Genomic DNA, 17,406 nt, shown 5'->3' with positions numbered 1-17,406 from the left:
AGTTTAAAGTTTCTTCAAGCGGCTTCGTGAAATCAATTAAAAAACGATGGATCTTTAGAAAGGAGAAAATCAATCTTAATAATGTGGGCTTTAAAACATGTCCCCCAGTAATGAGATTCTTAGTTAATGGTCTAAAACGTGCAGAACCACCGGTGTAGGTGTTTAACTTCTGCTTCATGTAAAGGACAGGCTTGAAATCCAATACGGAGCTATTTTTAAATGGGAGCGCTCGTCCACTCTGCCATTTCAGGGTAAAATGTGGAAGGTTTCCTCTGACCTTGCAGCTTGGCCACACAGCGAGCACACACTGAGGACAGATGCACTGTGAAATCCAGCTCCCACTGAACAACTCCCCATGCTCATCCCCTCCCTCATTTCTCAATCACTCCCCTCTTCTCTCTCTCTCTCTCCATCCCTCCTTTCCTCACCCAATCGCTTCTTCGAAATAAATGCTCTCCCACATCAGGACAATAGTCTCTTATTTGCTGTCTTCTCCCTCTCTTTTATGTGTGTGTGTGTAACAGTGTACATTTACGTGTGTGTGTGCTTAAGTGTCGTGCCCACTGTACTCTGGCCAGCCAAGACTGTTGCTAGGCTACGACAGGAAGTGTCCTGCATAGTAAATGTGTCTGAGGGGGGGTCTGTGTAATTGACTTGGCAAGGGCATAGACACACACACACACACACACACACACACACACAAATAAACAAAATACACACACGCTGTAAAAGTATTTCTTTCTTGCTCACACACAAAATCTACACACAGAGAAGCCTTGGGTGCCGTGATGTCCACCGGCAGTGACGAGCAGGTTTGTCTCGCCGAACTGAAGCTGCAAGCTGAGAGGGATCAAGAGACGCTTCCCTCTGCAGCCCGTGGTGCGCGTGTCCTTCTTCATCCTCAGACGCACACACATACATAGAATCCTCTGCGTACCAAGTACTTTACTGGTGTTTTACTATTGCTTGGCAGGTGTAATTAATCTTTATGATGTGATGATGATAATTACTGGAATAGGCGTACTTTGTGTCTCCCTCATGGTGCACTTGGAAGGTGACAGATGAGATGAGATAGCGCCGTCTTATCGGATCTAAAATCTGTTTTGCATCTTTCTAGTATGATCCTCTATAGACAACATTACTCGCAGACAACAGCACCAAACTTCAGGAATTTGAACATGCTAAAAAAGGTCTTGATTGGATGTGATGAGTGTGTATTTACTTTACATAGCTTGGGTGCTTTTAAGATAAAGGACTCACATTTTCTGTTTGTACCTGTGAGTATTTAGACTAGTCCTAAAACGATATTTCAATTGAAGGAAAATGAATCCCCAGCCATTTTGCCAGTTAAACATTTTACTTTTAGATGTTAGCTTTGTGCTCTGGGAACTTGCAAGGATCACTTTACAGTAATTTCTGGACATTTTAGAGACCGAAATAATCACCAAGTCTTTGACTTATGGGATAACCAGTTGAAAATACCTTGGGTTTAGTTATTAGCCGGACACAACAAGCAACCAAATTATTACGCAAATGATCAACAATGAAAGTAAAAAATTGTATTCATTGCAAGGTTAGTTAGTTTAGTTGCATGAAGTTGCAAGTGTTTGAGATATTGTGTTCACCTTCTGAGTGTTGACCTGTAATCAACACGGCTCCTCCGCCATCGATCGTCACAAAATGCTGGGACAGACTTAGCAGAAGCACTACTGCCCATGAATTATTTAAAGTCCAATCAGGACTTTTAAACATCACACACAATAAATGAAGACAGGTTTTTTTTTTAATCTTAGTTTATTGGGTAAGAGAATGAAATAGCAACCATTACATATATACAGCTACAGCAAATTAAGCTCAATGAATGCTAAATGATCCTGGTTTGTTAAAGCACCTTCCTATTTTGTCGGGTGGAAGACCTACACCCGATTTCCATTTAGAAACACTGACCTGCAGGGAGGACTGGGAGTAATGACTCCACCATGATGCCGCCGCCTGAAGGCTGATTGGAGATCAGTTCGGTATCAGTGGGCCGGCTCCATCACAGCACGGCCATCCAAGCGGAACAAACATCGTCAATTTGGTCTGTTATCGCTCAAACACACCTGGCCTGGCAGCATCACAGCCCCGTGTGTGTGTGTGTGTGTGTGTGTGTGAGTGACAGATATTTTGCTATCAAATTTGGTCAAAATACTTCTACAGGATTAAAGAGGGGAAAATGCTGGATTGGAAACGTGTAAAGATAATTTCTTGGGGTTGTTTTGAAATGTCTCTGTGATGGTGAAAGTTAATGCACACTGGAATGACAGATAGGAAGTATTGGATGAAAGCATTTGTGTGCACAAGTATTCAGTACGTGTGTTTGTTTTGCTTTGCGGAGACACTCGGGCCCTTGTCAGTGCAGTGTGGTTCGCAAGAAGGCTGCAGATGCATTAGCAGAAGCAAAGTGAAAGGGTTGCAGGGACTCCTCGGTTTGAGTCTTATTTTGCTGGTCGAGCTCGAAGCTGAACGCTGTTTCGTTGGCATTAGCGGTCGGCTCAGCTATGTTCATGCAGGAACCCGCTTTTCACAGGCTGCTGGTCTGGGCTGCAAGGCATGAGAGAGGAGGAGACGGAGAATACAAGGGACGGGGAAAAGTAAGCGAGACATCTAGAGGGAGGAGGGCAGAAATAATGAGAGGCATAAAGAGGAGATTGTGAGAAGGTAAGAGGGTTAGATAATGAGAGGCAGAATCAGGGGATAAGAGAGAGAGGCAGAGAGAGCGAGAGAGAGAGAGACTGCAGATCTAGGTCAGAGAGGCAAAGCAGTTAAACGAATGGAGGAAGGGATGAACAGGCCTGTGAGGCTCAACATTGCCTCAGTCTGAATAGGACAGATCAGTGAGAGGCCCATCTCCAAACACACCGGCATGAGAGTGGTGTTGTTCTTCTCATCAAACTCTTAGCAAGAAAGCAAATTAGTGTATTATTGGATGGATAACTTGGTCTAAAATGTTGGACAACAGTGTAATGTGCCCCTCAAACGTTCACACAGCTTAATTCAACTGTTTCAAATTGCTCGTTTTGTGCGACCAACTGTCCAAACCCAAAAATATATTCAATTTGCAATGATACACACGATGTATCATGATGAAACAGAGAAAAAAAACCAAATCCTTACGTTAGAGAAGCTGGAATCGGCAAGTATTTGGCATTTTAGCTTGATAAATGACTGTTGATTAGACAATTAACTGACTGATTAGCTTCAGCACTAATCATTTTATCATTTGTCTTCCTCACTTGTTTTTCATATCATTACCATTTATCTTCAAAGTCTTGTTTTGGTAGCATTGTTACACACATTATCCTGTTAACTGCTTACATTCAAGAACCAAAGATACATCTTTATCCAGCTCTGATGACCTCCACTGTCTGTTGGACATATTCTTTCTCTCGCTCTCATCACTTTCTAACTCCTTCGGTCTTTACTTCTCCATTCCGCTTCATGTCTCTGTGTGCACATGTGGGTGTTTGCACGAGTGTCTGTGCAAGTGGCGTATAGAAAAAGAGAGATATTTTTGAATTTTGTGTGCATCTGTCTGTAAGCGTATGTGTGTGTGAGTTTCTGATTTGTAAGTGGCTGTAATTCCTTTGTTGGTCTCCAACAAAGCCAGCCCTTGTGCTCGTGGAATTGGGGCAGTCTGATCCGAATGAGAAATCCCTCTTCAATCTTTCCAGCTCTTTTACTCTCCCAGAAGCTGGACTCTGTATATGTGTGTGTGTGTGTGTGTGTGTGTATGAGAGAGAAAAAGAGACTGATATCCAGTGGTGCTTAGTTTGCATTGTGCATAGGATTGTGACACAATGAATTATCATATTAAATCCCTGACTTTCATTTAGCAATAAATCAGCAAGTTTAAAAGTTTTTTTTTTAATTCATTCAAGAGGAGCTGTTTAATGACAAATTAAATCCATGGCCCATTCAGGGACCTCAGCTGATGTTAACATCTTGCCAGTCATCCTGTGGGAACCCACCGAATGCAAAGACTCTGCACTGAGAACATGATTGCTTCCTCAAATTAAAACAAATTGTGGTGACTTTTCAATGCAAATGACAAATGGATATACCTGTAATATTGTTTTTTTATTTTTCTTTTGAATTTGACCCTTCAGTCGAAACACCAGGGGAACGACTGAGCCAAAACATCCCTTTTTGTCCCCATAATAGAGATGCGATCAAATCATTACATTGACCGCAGTTTTGCTTCTTTGTGAAACTACAGTGTAAAGGAACAAGTGAGCTGTTGAGCTGCCGACATTATTTTGCAGTTAATAACTGTATGAATTGAATAGCGTCTGACTCGCAAGCTGTTCATCAAGTAAAGTGAGTTTTGGCGAGCCTGTGGGTACAATTGATCTGTTCAAATGACATGAAGGTAGAATGTGAAGCAGAATGACGAATGACCAGCGGCAGGGCGCTCCTGTAAAATTACTACTGCAACGGAATTGCAAAGCAATGAAACCACAAACTTTTTCACCATCATATACAACATCTGTTCATATTGTGGCATTCCAAGCCTCTGTTTTGGCTGTAGCGCTCATTATCAGAATGGCCCTTTGATTAAAGCCCTCAGGAGGCATTTCAGAGCCAGACCCTTAATGCCATCTGGTTTACACTGTAGCAGTTCCACCAAGAAAGCAGTCCTCTTGTTTTGTGTGTGTGTGTGTGTGTGTGTGTGTATCCTTGACTATGTGCGTATGTATTTGTTTGTTTGGGCCACTGCTGCTAAGCTGTTCTGCGCAGACTGTTACATGCTAATCAGTCGATTCCAGACAGGTGGAAGTAATAGCCGTCAGTGGTTTTAGCGTCTCTAGCCCTGTTAGCTTCATTAGCTAATCACAGGCACAGATGCTCTGTTGCAAAGGAACCACTTGGGTTTTCCATTCGCCCCTCAGCTCCCAATCTCCCAGTTCCTTGCCTCCCAGTTCCCCCAGGCATCTGCCTGGCCTCGATATTACACAACACAGCCACGTCTGTAGGTTGGTATCTGCCTTTGTTTTCCATCTTGGGCTATGTGTGAGACACTGTCAGCTGTGCTTTTGACGACAATCTCCCATTGTTACTGTTACACTGGATTGGACTGATGCTGCAACTGCATATTATATCGCAGTGAAATATTAGGGTATCGTGTTGATAATGCAACTGCTGTCATGGCCTTGAATCTGGTCAGGGACGTGAGATTTTCTTTCTCCCTGCTCGTAACAATCCCTCGTGTTCGACCATGTAAAGTTCATTCAGACAATTGAAATGTTTGACTTGACATTTCGTGATGTAATATTTGATGAGGCAAGTGGAGTGTTTTGCTCATGATGTCCTAAAGAAGCAGATTACTTTGCCACTTTTTTTATACTTTAACTTTGATTGTTGCTTTCAATATCTTGTCATGAGTATAGTTTCTTTTTCAATGCAGTGTTTGACTGATTTGTGCATGAATATATATATATATATATATATATATATATATATATATAAATGCATGCATGGACTACAATTTCCTCCTTTTCTTTCCAGAAAAATGTAAACTGTTAAATCTCTCTTCTTTCTTCTTCCTTGCCTCTCTCATCTTTTCTTTGTCTCCCTGTGATTCTGACCATCCTTTTCCTTTCCTCCTTTCACCAGGGTCGCCATGTTAAGACAGGGCAGCTGGCAGCCATCAAGGTCATGGATGTCACCGGGGTAAGACACACACACACACACACACACACACACACACACACCCGTGTGTTCACTGCACGAGCACACGCGCACGTACCCACGCACGGCAAATCATCTCAAGTAGTTATACCACCGCCGTCGACCGTGTCATCTAATTATGAGCCGTGTGTGTGTGTGTGTGTGTGTGTGTGTGTGTGTGTGTGTGTGTGTGTGTGAGATGTGGCAGAGAGGAAACGAGGACAGGCCTATTGCCATGGTAATATTATCTGGAGGTATTAGGACAGCAGTGTAGTCTCAGGCGTGTCTGTAAAGCGGGAGAGGATCTCAGTTCTTGTTCTATTTAGAGATCCTCTCACCCGACGCCTCCCTGTCAGCGCTGCAGGAATGATGCAACAAAGGAACTGATGAATGAATAGAAGCATGAATGACTAAATAAGGGAATTAACATATGCAGGTTTTATGGAGATGAATAATCAAATTAGTGTGAAAAAGGAAGTATGAACAATAAACAAATGCATGAAACTGTATGAATGGCTGTGCATGAATAAATCTGCTTCAATACAATAAAAAATAAATGACTGTATTAATTGATAATTGAAAATGAAATGGAGGGCAAACACAAAATTGCCAACTCAATGAGCCGCTACTGTAGAAAATCAGCTTACTTAAACAAGCGTTGAAGTAATCAAGGCCTACATTTCTGACATTGTGCTTAATGGATAAAGAATTACAAGTACGTAACCAACTGCCACCACAGCAACTTGTTTCAAACAACTGCTTTTTAGCTCTGTGGCAGTAAAACGAAAGTAATTAAAAAGTAATGCTATTGTGGATAATTTAGCGCCCAGCTGTCTGCTCTGCAACAACAGTTTTTTTTCTGAATTTAAATGGATCCAAAATGCAAATCCATCAACAACTCCATTCCTTTTGCTCTATCACCATCACAAATAGAAGTCGCGGTTTAATGCCTGTTGATATCTCTCTTTTCCTGTGTGTGTGTGTGTGTGTGTGTGTGTGTGCCAGGATGAGGAAGAGGAGATTAAAGCTGAAGTTAACATGCTGAAGAAGTACAGTCACCATCGGAACATCGCCACCTACTATGGAGCGTTCATCAAGAAAAACGCCCCCGGCATAGATGACCAGCTATGGGTAAGCCATCATCTGTGTGTGTTTGCGCATGCTTATTTTCGCGTTTGTGTGTGAAAGTGTAGACGTCTGCAGTCTCGTAGAGAGCCGCGGAGCAGAAAGAAGCGACTTTCCATTTTTCACTGCTACATTTATGTGAAAGAACTGAGTGTGTGGTTTGTTCATGCACGCAGTGACTGCAGGTTTATGTGCATTGGAAAATGTATATATACTTAACGTGTGTGTGTGTGTGTGTGAGTGAGAGAGAGTGAAAGTTATAAAGGATATGAATTATTGTGTGGCTGACTGGCTACTGCAATAAATCATGTGTTAACGCGATCTAAGGGAGCTCTCTCTTCTCTGATCCTGTAGCATTCATCACACAACAATGGGAGGACACACACACACACACATATGCATATACACAGAACGGCCAGATGTACTGCCTGCATAATTCCTCCTGACTCAACAGCTGATGTGTGTGTGCGTGTGTGTGTGTTTGTTAATCAGTCAGTGCACAAGCTGGATGTCTGTTGGCTTTGACATATGTCCCCTTATGATTATGCATATATATGAGTGTGCTACTTTTGTCTTTGCGTGTCTGAGTACACATGCGCGGCCTGGATAAGAGGGGTCGGCCATTACTCGCCGACTTCCTGTTATCCGGAGTGATGATAAGAGAAGCTTGAAGCAGGGCCACAACTGACCAGCTGAAAGTTTGCTGGCAAATCTCCTCCAATGTAATAAGACAGGAGAGGAGAAGGCATGAGGCAGCTCAGGATGGAGAGAGGAAAGGGGGGTGGACAGAATGGGCACATTGTGTTTGGGTCAAGAGATTCACGACTTGCTTCATTCATGTGATCTCGTGACCCTGTTGAGTCAGTTTGTGCAGCAGTTGTCTGTGGTCGCTGTGGGGTGTGTGACTAATAAGTGACAGAGAGAGAGTCTGTGACATGGCTGCCTTCATGTGTGTCGCTCTCTGTATTAGTAATGCTATTACAGTAATGCGATTATGGGTTCTGTGTGTATTCCTTAGAATGTGCATCATGTTGAACAAAGAAAGCACTTTTTATTCTGTGCTCATGCGTCAGTAGCGGTCTATAAAAATGAATACATCCGAGAGATTTTCAGCGTGGCCTTTGGTACTTAAGAGCCTGAAGGATACTAGATGTTTGAGGCGGATAACACGATCAGTACTTGGGATGAATACAAAAATCCAACAACAGAAGTTCATTTTCAAATCGAGATGCAATGATTTAAGTGATTTTCCACAGATATTCATAGACATTTTTCACTTGTTTCTGATGTTTTAGAGACCAAACAATGAATCAACTACTCAAGAACACAATTGGCAGACTAATCAGTAATGCAGCTCCGCTTTTAAAGATGACAGTGATGGTTGATGTAAGAATTAGTACGTTTTAAGCAGTAATATTTACTCAAATTGAAACAATAAAAACACCAAAAAATTGCAAACTTTGGCCAAATAAGGCCAAAATAAAGCTAAACCAAGATAAAATGCTGCAAACAAAACATTTTCAACAGTTTCAAAGCGTCGGTCGGTCGATCTGTCAGGCTCTAGTATGACGGGGCACAAGGCGAAAAAAGATAAATCTATCTGGAAAACATATGCACAAAGTACTGTACTTAGATGAATAAACAAGTGAGATTTTGTTACTAGTTCCCTGGTTATCTCAATAAGTTGCTTTATGGGAGTTGCTGGCATGTTTGGAGCAGATCCCAGGGCAGATTGCTCTCTTTTGCAGAACAGTCAATAATCAACCTTGTACGTGTTTAGCTGGTCATGGAATTCTGTGGAGCCGGCTCAGTGACGGACTTGATCAAGAACACCAAGGGCAACTCTCTGAAAGAGGAGTGGACCGCTTACATCTGCCGAGAGATTCTCAGGGTAAGTGGCCATGTTGCTGAGTCATCGTTTCAACCCTACACGTTTTCCTTCTGAAAAGCATGAATAAGGCTGTGGGAGCTGTGTGTTGATTTATATTTGCTGATTACAAGAAAGTATACGGCAGTAACAGTTCATTAGTTGATCCTTAAAAATGATTGGACATGATTTATAACAAATAACGTTCTCAAATGGTAGACATTTTGGCAAAATTGAGCAGTGGTCTGAGAATAAGATCAGAATTACCCTCTGACAACGGATTATCGCAAATGTACATTTTATTTAGTTAAATCAAGCAACGCCCACTGGATGGAGCAAACTTTCTCATTTTACAGCTGAAAAGTACGCTAAAATATGTTTCTGAAAACATTTCAGGCAAGAAATATGCAATCCTGTAAGAAAATCTGAATTCAGATTTCACAAGCTTCACAGGCTCCATGTGCAGTGATTAGTTATTAGTTATTAGTTATATATATAACTATCAGTGATAGTTCTAAAAAGAGGTATGGTAATAATTTTCTCTTCATAGTTTTGCCAGTTCATCAGTATTTTATTAATTGACCAATCGCCAGTTGTTTGTGTTCCATGGTATCTGTGTTTTGGAGTGATGTAAAAGCAACGCATTGAAATTGTTCTTCGGGAAATCATACTCATTCCCCCCCACATCCTATCTCTGCTATCTGTTCTTGTGTGTTTTTTGTGCTGAGGGCTAAAGCCTCAGACAGAGTCAGTCATACGCAGTGCTGCTGTGAACTGAAGCAACAATGATTTCCTTTCATCCACTTTTCTTTCTTTCTTCATCCCTCATCTGGCATCTTATTTCGTGCTCTCTGCTTCCTCTCTTCCTGCTGTGATTTGCTCTTGTTTCTTTCTGTGTGCCTTTGTCCACTTACATTTTGTCTCTGTGTCTTCTTTCCCTTTGTCTGTCTTTTACTGTGGGTTTTGTCTTCTTCCTCTTTTTTCCTTTTAGCATTTTTACCCTGCCAATTGTCTATCATTTATTTTAATGGTTATTTCAGTCACTTTACAGTAAATATAAAAGTCTTCACTAAAATAAGAATTATTAAACTTTCCAAGCATGACTACCTGTCACATTCACAATTTTGCTCGGATTCTATGCACCAAAGATCCTATATATGTTGATTGAGATGGTATTTAACGTGTATTCTCTCTGTACATTGAATAGTTGGTTCGTTGCTTTTGCTGACAAAACAATAAAACATTTACAGACAGCCTTTGCTAGAAATATTGAACTTCAGGTGGTGTATGTTGTCCAAAATCAATGTCATTTACTACATTACTACTTCTAAGACTACTAAGAAGACTTGTCTCTGTAGGCACAAGTCTTTACATGAAGTGGCTGAAAGACACTTCCTTCCTTTTGTAAATAAGCTCTTGAGGTTTTAATGATACTAATCCTGACTTGGCGTTCCTCCACCGTGTCGCTGCCTGCAGGGTCTGACTCATCTCCATCAGCACAAGGTCATCCACCGAGACATCAAGGGACAGAACGTCCTGCTGACTGAGAACGCTGAGGTCAAACTAGGTCAGTCTGTCATCTAACCCCACTTGACAAAACGGCTTTAGGATTGGGAGGGCAGGAGGATGTATAGCATTTCAGAGGAGTGTACAAGTGTGCGCACGTGTGTGTGTGAGGCTTTTCTTCCTTCTTTTATGCTGAACACCAGCTTACTCATCTCTCTGTAGCTCTGCCACTGTTCATGGTGCAGATTGTTGAAGAAGGGTCTCTCTCTCTCTCTCTCTCGCTCGCTCTCGCTCTCGCTCTCGCTCTCTCTCTCTCTCTCTCTCTCTCTCTCTCTCTCTCGCCCAGTGTGGAGGGGATTATAAAGTGTGTGTATTTGTAAATTGGGCAAGCTATTGCAGGTTGGGTTAGGGTTACCAGTAAAACCAGTAGAACCAGTATAAAACAACGGTTGAAGTAGACTGCAGACTATGTCGTGACGTATGATGTTTTTTTGTGTTTATTTGCTCCGTAGTGGACTTCGGTGTGTCAGCCCAGTTGGACAGAACCGTAGGAAGGAGGAACACGTTTATCGGGACGCCCTACTGGATGGCACCGGAGGTTATCGCCTGTGACGAGAACCCTGAAGCCACGTACGACTTCAAGGTGCTTCAGCAAACCAGCTGAATGTGTCCGTCTGTGGTGCTTTTTGTGATCACCCTTTGTATTCACACACTGCGTCTCTGTCATTACAGAGTGATTTATGGTCACTGGGAATCACAGCACTAGAGATGGCTGAAGGAGCACCACGTACGTACCCCTGCAATAACACACTCTGCTACACATCTTCCCTTAGTGCCACACGCAAGGCCAAGGAGCGGATATTAAATTGGTTGTTCACATGCTTTTTCTTTTCTTTGTGATTATTATTATTCTGGTTTGGTAAAAAAAAAGAAGCTACTTCTGGTGAAAGTCTGACTGAGCTAAAGTCAGTAAATTACTGTATCATCTCATCGAACAAGATGAGAATATTTCAGTGTGTGTGCATCACTAGGTGGACATGATATCTGGGTGTAGTAAATCCAAAGTAATCACATTAATTAGGATGCCAGTCACATGGCCCACGTAGGAGGAACTAAAAGCTGTGAAAGAAATAATCCGAAAGGTCTTTTATTCTTGGTATCCTTATGAGATGAACACTAAACCACTAGCTTGGTTTGACTATGTAAATGTTTGAAGATTAAAAAACTAAATACAACTAAATGTTATAGCAGTACATGCACAAGTGCCTATTTGTGAGATGGATATGGTTTTCTTCAAGTAGACAAGACCTAAGTGTGTGTGTGTGTGTGTGTGTGTGTGAGTGTGTGTGTGTGTGTGAAACTGATAGATTGTTATCAGTATTGGCAGCCTATATTGATCAAATGAGAACTAACTCCAGCTGACTTTGACTATATGCCATGATGTGTTCATCACAATTAGCTAGAAACATTCACCCTAACTCACCCGTGTTATGTACCTGATATCTGAATCTTTAGCACTGTGTGATATGCACCCAATGAGAGCCCTCTTCCTCATCCCGCGCAATCCTGCCCCCAGACTCAAGTCAAAGAAGTGGTGAGTGTAAATAGTCCAGCACTATCAAAAGCAGAATAACCAGTTCAGACATGCACTCGATCACAGCAGGTTTTTCATTTACTTCTCTGGTGTGTGTGTGTGTGTGTGTGTGTGTGTGTGCGTGCGTGTGTGGTTTCAGGTCCAAGAAGTTCCAGTCGTTCATAGAGAGCTGTCTGGTGAAGAGCCACGGCCAGAGACCCAGCACAGAGCAGCTCCTCAAGCACCCGTTCATCAAAGACCTGCCCAACGAGAGGCAGATCCGCATCCAACTGAAGGACCACATCGACCGCACCAAGAAGAAGAGAGGAGAGAGGGGTGAGGAATAACATGGGACACAGACATGTTCAAACGCAAATGTACATGCAGATTTAGGTGGAGGTGGAGCGACTGATTGATGAGGTAGTCACTCTTGAGAGACTCTTGCAGCTTGCAGGAAAGTTTCCTCTGTGTAAACAGTAATTGCAATGACGATGCTGTATGTCACAAAATTGTATTAAATAATGGTTCATACTCAAAATGATTCTTTGGATTAGGTAGCACCAAAACGTACTTCTTCAACCAATAGGTACAAAATGACTGTCAGCCTTAAACTACATGACAGAGACATGTTTTCCGTGACTGTTTCACAATAAAAGCACCCCATGTTTAGCCAGTTGAGTGCTTTTAATGTGAAGCAGTGTGTGTTATGAGCAGTATGAAAAGTTATTATATATTAGCAATACCTTCATACAGCTCTGATACGGCTGCAAGTAAAGGAAAATATGCAGATGTGATTGAGATTAAATGAAATGATAATACTGAATTACATACATTAGGGTCTTGGCCATAACTCGACGATTTATGGAATCATATGTCAAGATATCCTGATCAAACTCAGTGAAATAAAACCATTGTATTAATCTAATCTGGCTGCAAGGATGACATCTAACACATCTCAGATGCACACACAGACGCAAATTGTCACGCACATGTACCGTTACAGAGAGGCGGGAAATAAAAGCGACAGACAAACACACACAGTTTGAGTGATAGACTGACACTCGCGCACAGGACCGCACCAGTAAGATCCACATTAACCGCTTCAAGAGACGGCATACTTCAGGGCGAAAGTTGTGATGATGTATAGAAAAGTCTTGTCATGTACAGACTGTGGCTCTCTCCAGCTGTCACTTTGTCACATTCGGAGGACAGGTCCTCCGGAAGAGCCGGGCTGCCTCTGCAACCGTTATGCCTTAAAGCCCCGTTTTCCTGAAAGAGCTCCGAGCACATGTTCTCCACCTCGCTACACACAAAATAACGATTTATACTCATATTCAAAGCGGCTAACAGAAAGTGCCTTAAAGGAGTGAGCAATCTGGGAATGCAAGAATCGTAAGCTGTTCAGCAATGAACAACGGTAGTTCAAGTGAAAAATGAAAAACAGGAAGTAGAATGGCTTTGCTCGCTGCTGGTTATTACCTTACTCACTTTTCTATGATTTTTGTTCTTGAACATGTTGTCTTTCTCTCTCCTCTCTCTCGATCAGATGAGACAGAGTACGAGTACAGCGGCAGTGAAGAGGAGGATGAAGAAGGCGAAATGGGTGAACCAAGGTCAGTGTCCTCACAAATATATATACCCAAGTTTTTTTTTTTTTTTACCAAAACACATTTGACATGTATTCACGAACTCCGAACTCGCCCTGTCTCCTTACCGGTCCATCCGCAGCTCCATCATCAACGGCCCCGGAGAGTCGACCCTGAGGCGGGACTTCCTGCGCCTCCAGCTGGCCAACAAGGAGCGATCGGAAGCGCAGCGGCGGCAGCAGCAGCAGCAGCTGGAGCAACAGCAGAATGAGGAGCACAAGCGCCTACTGTTGGCCGAGAGACAGAAACGCATCGAGGAGCAGAAGGTGCAGAGGCGGCGGCTGGAGGAGGTGAGCTGGAGGATGCTTTGACTGTGACCTTTGATCTTGTGGAATGCATTTATCGAGAGCGGTTTTCAAACATGGCCGGAATTTAAATTCACACACCAAGAAGTCAATGGAAGCCCTCTGTTTGGCTCTCCACGCGCTCGTCCTTTAAACACCTTCAAGCCTGTTTGCAAACTTACAAAACATTTCATTCACCATTTGGTGGAGGCTGCAGTAGAGAGGGAGAGCGGTACAGAGACAGATAGACACACACTGCCTTTCCTCCAGTGTCCCTCTCTTAGTTCCAGAGAGCGGGTTTATAGAAGGGAATCCTGAGCCCATAATCTGTGCGCTCTCTCTGGGTTACCACAAGGGTTTGCCTCCCAACGCACGGCTAAGCACCATGACTCAACTGACATGACCCCTCCACTCGGAGCCAAGCGTGTGTCTGTGACTCTCCGTGCGAGCATGCACACGTGTGTTTGTGCAAGTGTGAATGCATGTTTGTATATTTGTATCCTGTTTGAATTTATGAATACAATTCCTTCCATAATTGCTAAAAGGAGCAAAGACACATAAGACATATTGTGGAAGGAATTACATTTATCTTGAAAGAAAGATAATCAAATGAGGTTGCATATCAAAGATTTAGCATGTGTGACAATCCCTGCTGAGACATGATTTGTTAAATTTGTGCGGATCCTGAATCTTCTTGTGCTTCTTCTTGTGCTTCGTCTTCTTCTTGTGCTTCGTGCGTCCTCCCGACAGCACCAGCAGCGAGAGCGAGAGCTGAGGAAGCAGCAGGAGAGGGAACAGAGGAGGCGCTATGAGGAAATGGAGCAGCTCCGTAGAGAGGAGGAGAGGAGGCATGCGGAGAGAGAACAGGTTTATACACTTACTGTGATATTATACTGAAACACATGCTGCATGAAGACAGACAGTATAGTGCCCGCAGAAATTTGTGACATGATGACTTTTAGCAACTAGTGCCAGCTTGTTTTGTTTTCCACAGTTCCACTGAAATTACCGCTGCAAGGAATTGTAACTTCAAAGAATTTATCTTTGGCTCCCGATAGCTCACGGGGGGAACTAAAAGGGCGCCCTTCTTCCTGTTTTGGTTGCGCACTGGTTGACGCACTCTCTTTGTGCCGTAAATCAAGCCTTTATTTTCCCAGAGATCATACCAGGTGGCAGATAATGCAATAATGCCTGGTCCTCCTCTGGGTATGACAGTGCTGATAGGTCTAGTGAACAGATATTTCATAATCTTCCAAAATGACCAAAGGCACTGTTGAGTTGTTGAATTATTGCGCAATTAAATTCATTATCTTAATAATTGAATGAACAAATACCCTTCCAGCTTTATTTATTGCATACTCTTTTATAAAGGAAAGACTAAATGTCAAAGATGCACAATAAACATTTAAAATATTGAGGGAATAGCACAGAAACTTGATGCTTGAAGTATTTTTTGCGTAATTTATCAGAGCGTGGGTCCTTTTTTACAAAGTAAAGACACGGACTGTGTAGTGTGTCCCAGTGGGATACTGTCAGACTGGAAATGATTCGAGCCTTAGAGATCTAAATGTAATACGTTTTGTCATGAGCCCTGTATGTTTCTCAAGCTGGTACTCCTGGGATCCTCTTTCTACTTTTGCTTCTGCTCTTGTATGTATTTTGATTGTTCTGTACTCTGCCCAGCAGTAAACATCTTTTTCTGCTTTCTTTCCCTCGTCCTCTCTTTGAACTTACTCCTGTTCAGATGTGTATTTTTTTGTCTATCCTGGTCCCGTTTCTATCGCTCTGTTACTCTCCTCCCACGCTTTTCAAGTGTTGTGGAAAGATATATTCAAACCTGTTTTTTTTTTTTTCCATCTCTTTGCCATATTTCCTTTGTAACACATTACAATTGTTCGATTTCTATTTCCTTGTGCCGATACGCTGCTCAGGAGTATATCCGTAGACAGCTGGAAGAGGAACAGAGGCAGTTAGAGATTCTCCAGCAGCAGCTACTACAAGAACAGGCGTTACTGATGGTAACCGTAGCCCTCCCCTATGCCACTCCTGCTCCCCATCTGTGCTGTGTGGCCCCCTATCCCCACTGCATGTTGCACAGAGGAACTGACTGTGAGGGAATCCACAGTCTGAGTCACTCAACCGGTTAGCTACACATTTAAGGGGAAACATGGAACTGAAGCAATGAATTGCTTATCTCTTATTAATGCTTGTGTTGAATTTATTCTGATCGTTAAATTGCATGAACCGTACCATTTTGTTGGCTGGATCTCAAAAGACTCCCCAGAGGGTGCAGGAAAACGGTTTTGTCATCCCCAATCATGTTGGCCCACACAAAGTGAGAACATCCAAGAGAAAGTAGGACATTGTTGTTTTCCTCAGAGGGTTTCTGTCCGTGCCCCAGTCTTATCCAGGGCTACAGTTTGGTGTTTTATTACTGCAAGCAATCCACAGTATGTCTTGTAGTATTTGTCCACTGCTCCTTACGTCAAATTTTTGAAGAGAAATATATTTAAGGAAACCTTTTGAGATCCAACCCTTGTAAACGCCAGAGGCCACAGCAACGACATCAGGCGCAAAAATCCAGGTGTTGTGGCCCGAAAAATGACGTCTTCCTCTTCCCTCCCTACTGCCATCTTTTCTTCCCTCTCAGCACCTGCTTTCCTCTCCCCTGTCTCATAAGATTTGCCAATGCCTTATGTCTGATAGTTCCCTTGTCCCTTCATCCATCATCTGCCTTACTATTGTGAAAACAATTTTGAAAGGTGTGTGTTCATCTTCCACATACCTGCTTCCAGTTGTCAGTGTTCGTGTTCATCTGTTCTGTTTTGCAGTATTTGTTCATGCATGGCTCGAATTTGACATGAGAAAAAATGATGCCCATAAAACAGAACATTTGAGAGATAATCAGTGCAAATGACAGCTTCCCATTTAGGATAACCATCCATGTTTAGTAGTAGTAGTATTAAGAATTATTTGCATGTCATTTGCTAATTTTCTCACTGCTGATTACTCACCTGTTTTGTTGTTCTCTGTGTCTCTCACTACCTTCTCTTCCTCATCCTCTCTCCCCTCTTCTTGATCTCCCTTCCTTTCTCTCCTCATATATCCAACCTCGTTACTTTCTGTTTTGCTTTCCTGTCTCTCATCTCTGTCCTCCCTCCCATACCCCCCCCCCCCCCCCCCCCCCCCCGCTGTCCCTCCAGGAGTACAAGCGTAAGCAGATAGAGGAGCAGCGGCAGGCGGAGCGGCTGCAGAGGCAGCTCCATCAGGAGAGAGCCTACCTGGTGTCTCTACAGCAGCAGCAGCAGCAGCAGCAGCAGGAGGGAAGGCAAGCAGAGAAGAAACCGCTTTACCACTACAAAGATATCAGCAATCCTAATGACAAGCCTGCCTGGGCCAAAGAGGTAAGTTTCAGCAACAGCCAACAGGAGTTATTTCCAAGTTGTGAAATAATTGTTGCAGAGTAAGGAAAAGCACCAGCTCTGAGGAAAGTAGTACACTAAATATATGGATGTATTGGAGATGTATAAATGAACCCCTATTGTACACTAAACACAACCGATGGCCTTCTTGTGTTGCCAATATCTTGTTCAGCAGGTCTTACTAGAAGCAGCTGTCCGGTGGGACGCCCTGCTTTTTGAATCTGAAGATATTTTGAAATGAACGCTGCTACTTCGATAATCATAGAGTGTTGTC

General features: G+C 42.8%; 1 protein-coding gene across 2 annotated transcripts in view; it reads left to right on the top strand.

Annotated features, from left to right (window-relative positions):
- tnika (TRAF2 and NCK interacting kinase a) overlaps positions 1-17,406 on the top strand; it is a 56,017-nt gene that overhangs the window by 16,446 nt on the left and 22,165 nt on the right. Inside the window, exons 3-15 of one of the 2 annotated variants that reach the window (XM_079287144.1) lie at positions 5,656-5,712; positions 6,715-6,840; positions 8,615-8,725; positions 10,178-10,268; positions 10,720-10,850; positions 10,940-10,994; positions 11,723-11,801; positions 11,941-12,116; positions 13,327-13,393; positions 13,509-13,716; positions 14,461-14,577; positions 15,642-15,728; positions 16,914-17,114. In XM_079287144.1, coding sequence (XP_079143270.1) covers positions 5,656-5,712; positions 6,715-6,840; positions 8,615-8,725; positions 10,178-10,268; positions 10,720-10,850; positions 10,940-10,994; positions 11,723-11,801; positions 11,941-12,116; positions 13,327-13,393; positions 13,509-13,716; positions 14,461-14,577; positions 15,642-15,728; positions 16,914-17,114 — 1,506 coding nt within the window. The remainder of the gene's footprint in view (positions 1-5,655; positions 5,713-6,714; positions 6,841-8,614; positions 8,726-10,177; positions 10,269-10,719; positions 10,851-10,939; positions 10,995-11,722; positions 11,802-11,940; positions 12,117-13,326; positions 13,394-13,508; positions 13,717-14,460; positions 14,578-15,641; positions 15,729-16,913; positions 17,115-17,406) is intronic. The other variant, XM_079287145.1, reaches the window with a different exon arrangement.

Source organism: Melanostigma gelatinosum (assembly GCF_949748355.1).
Source record: "Melanostigma gelatinosum genome assembly, chromosome: 16".
NCBI lineage: Eukaryota > Metazoa > Chordata > Actinopteri > Perciformes > Zoarcidae > Melanostigma > Melanostigma gelatinosum.
This window is presented reverse-complemented; position numbering and strand designations above follow the sequence as displayed.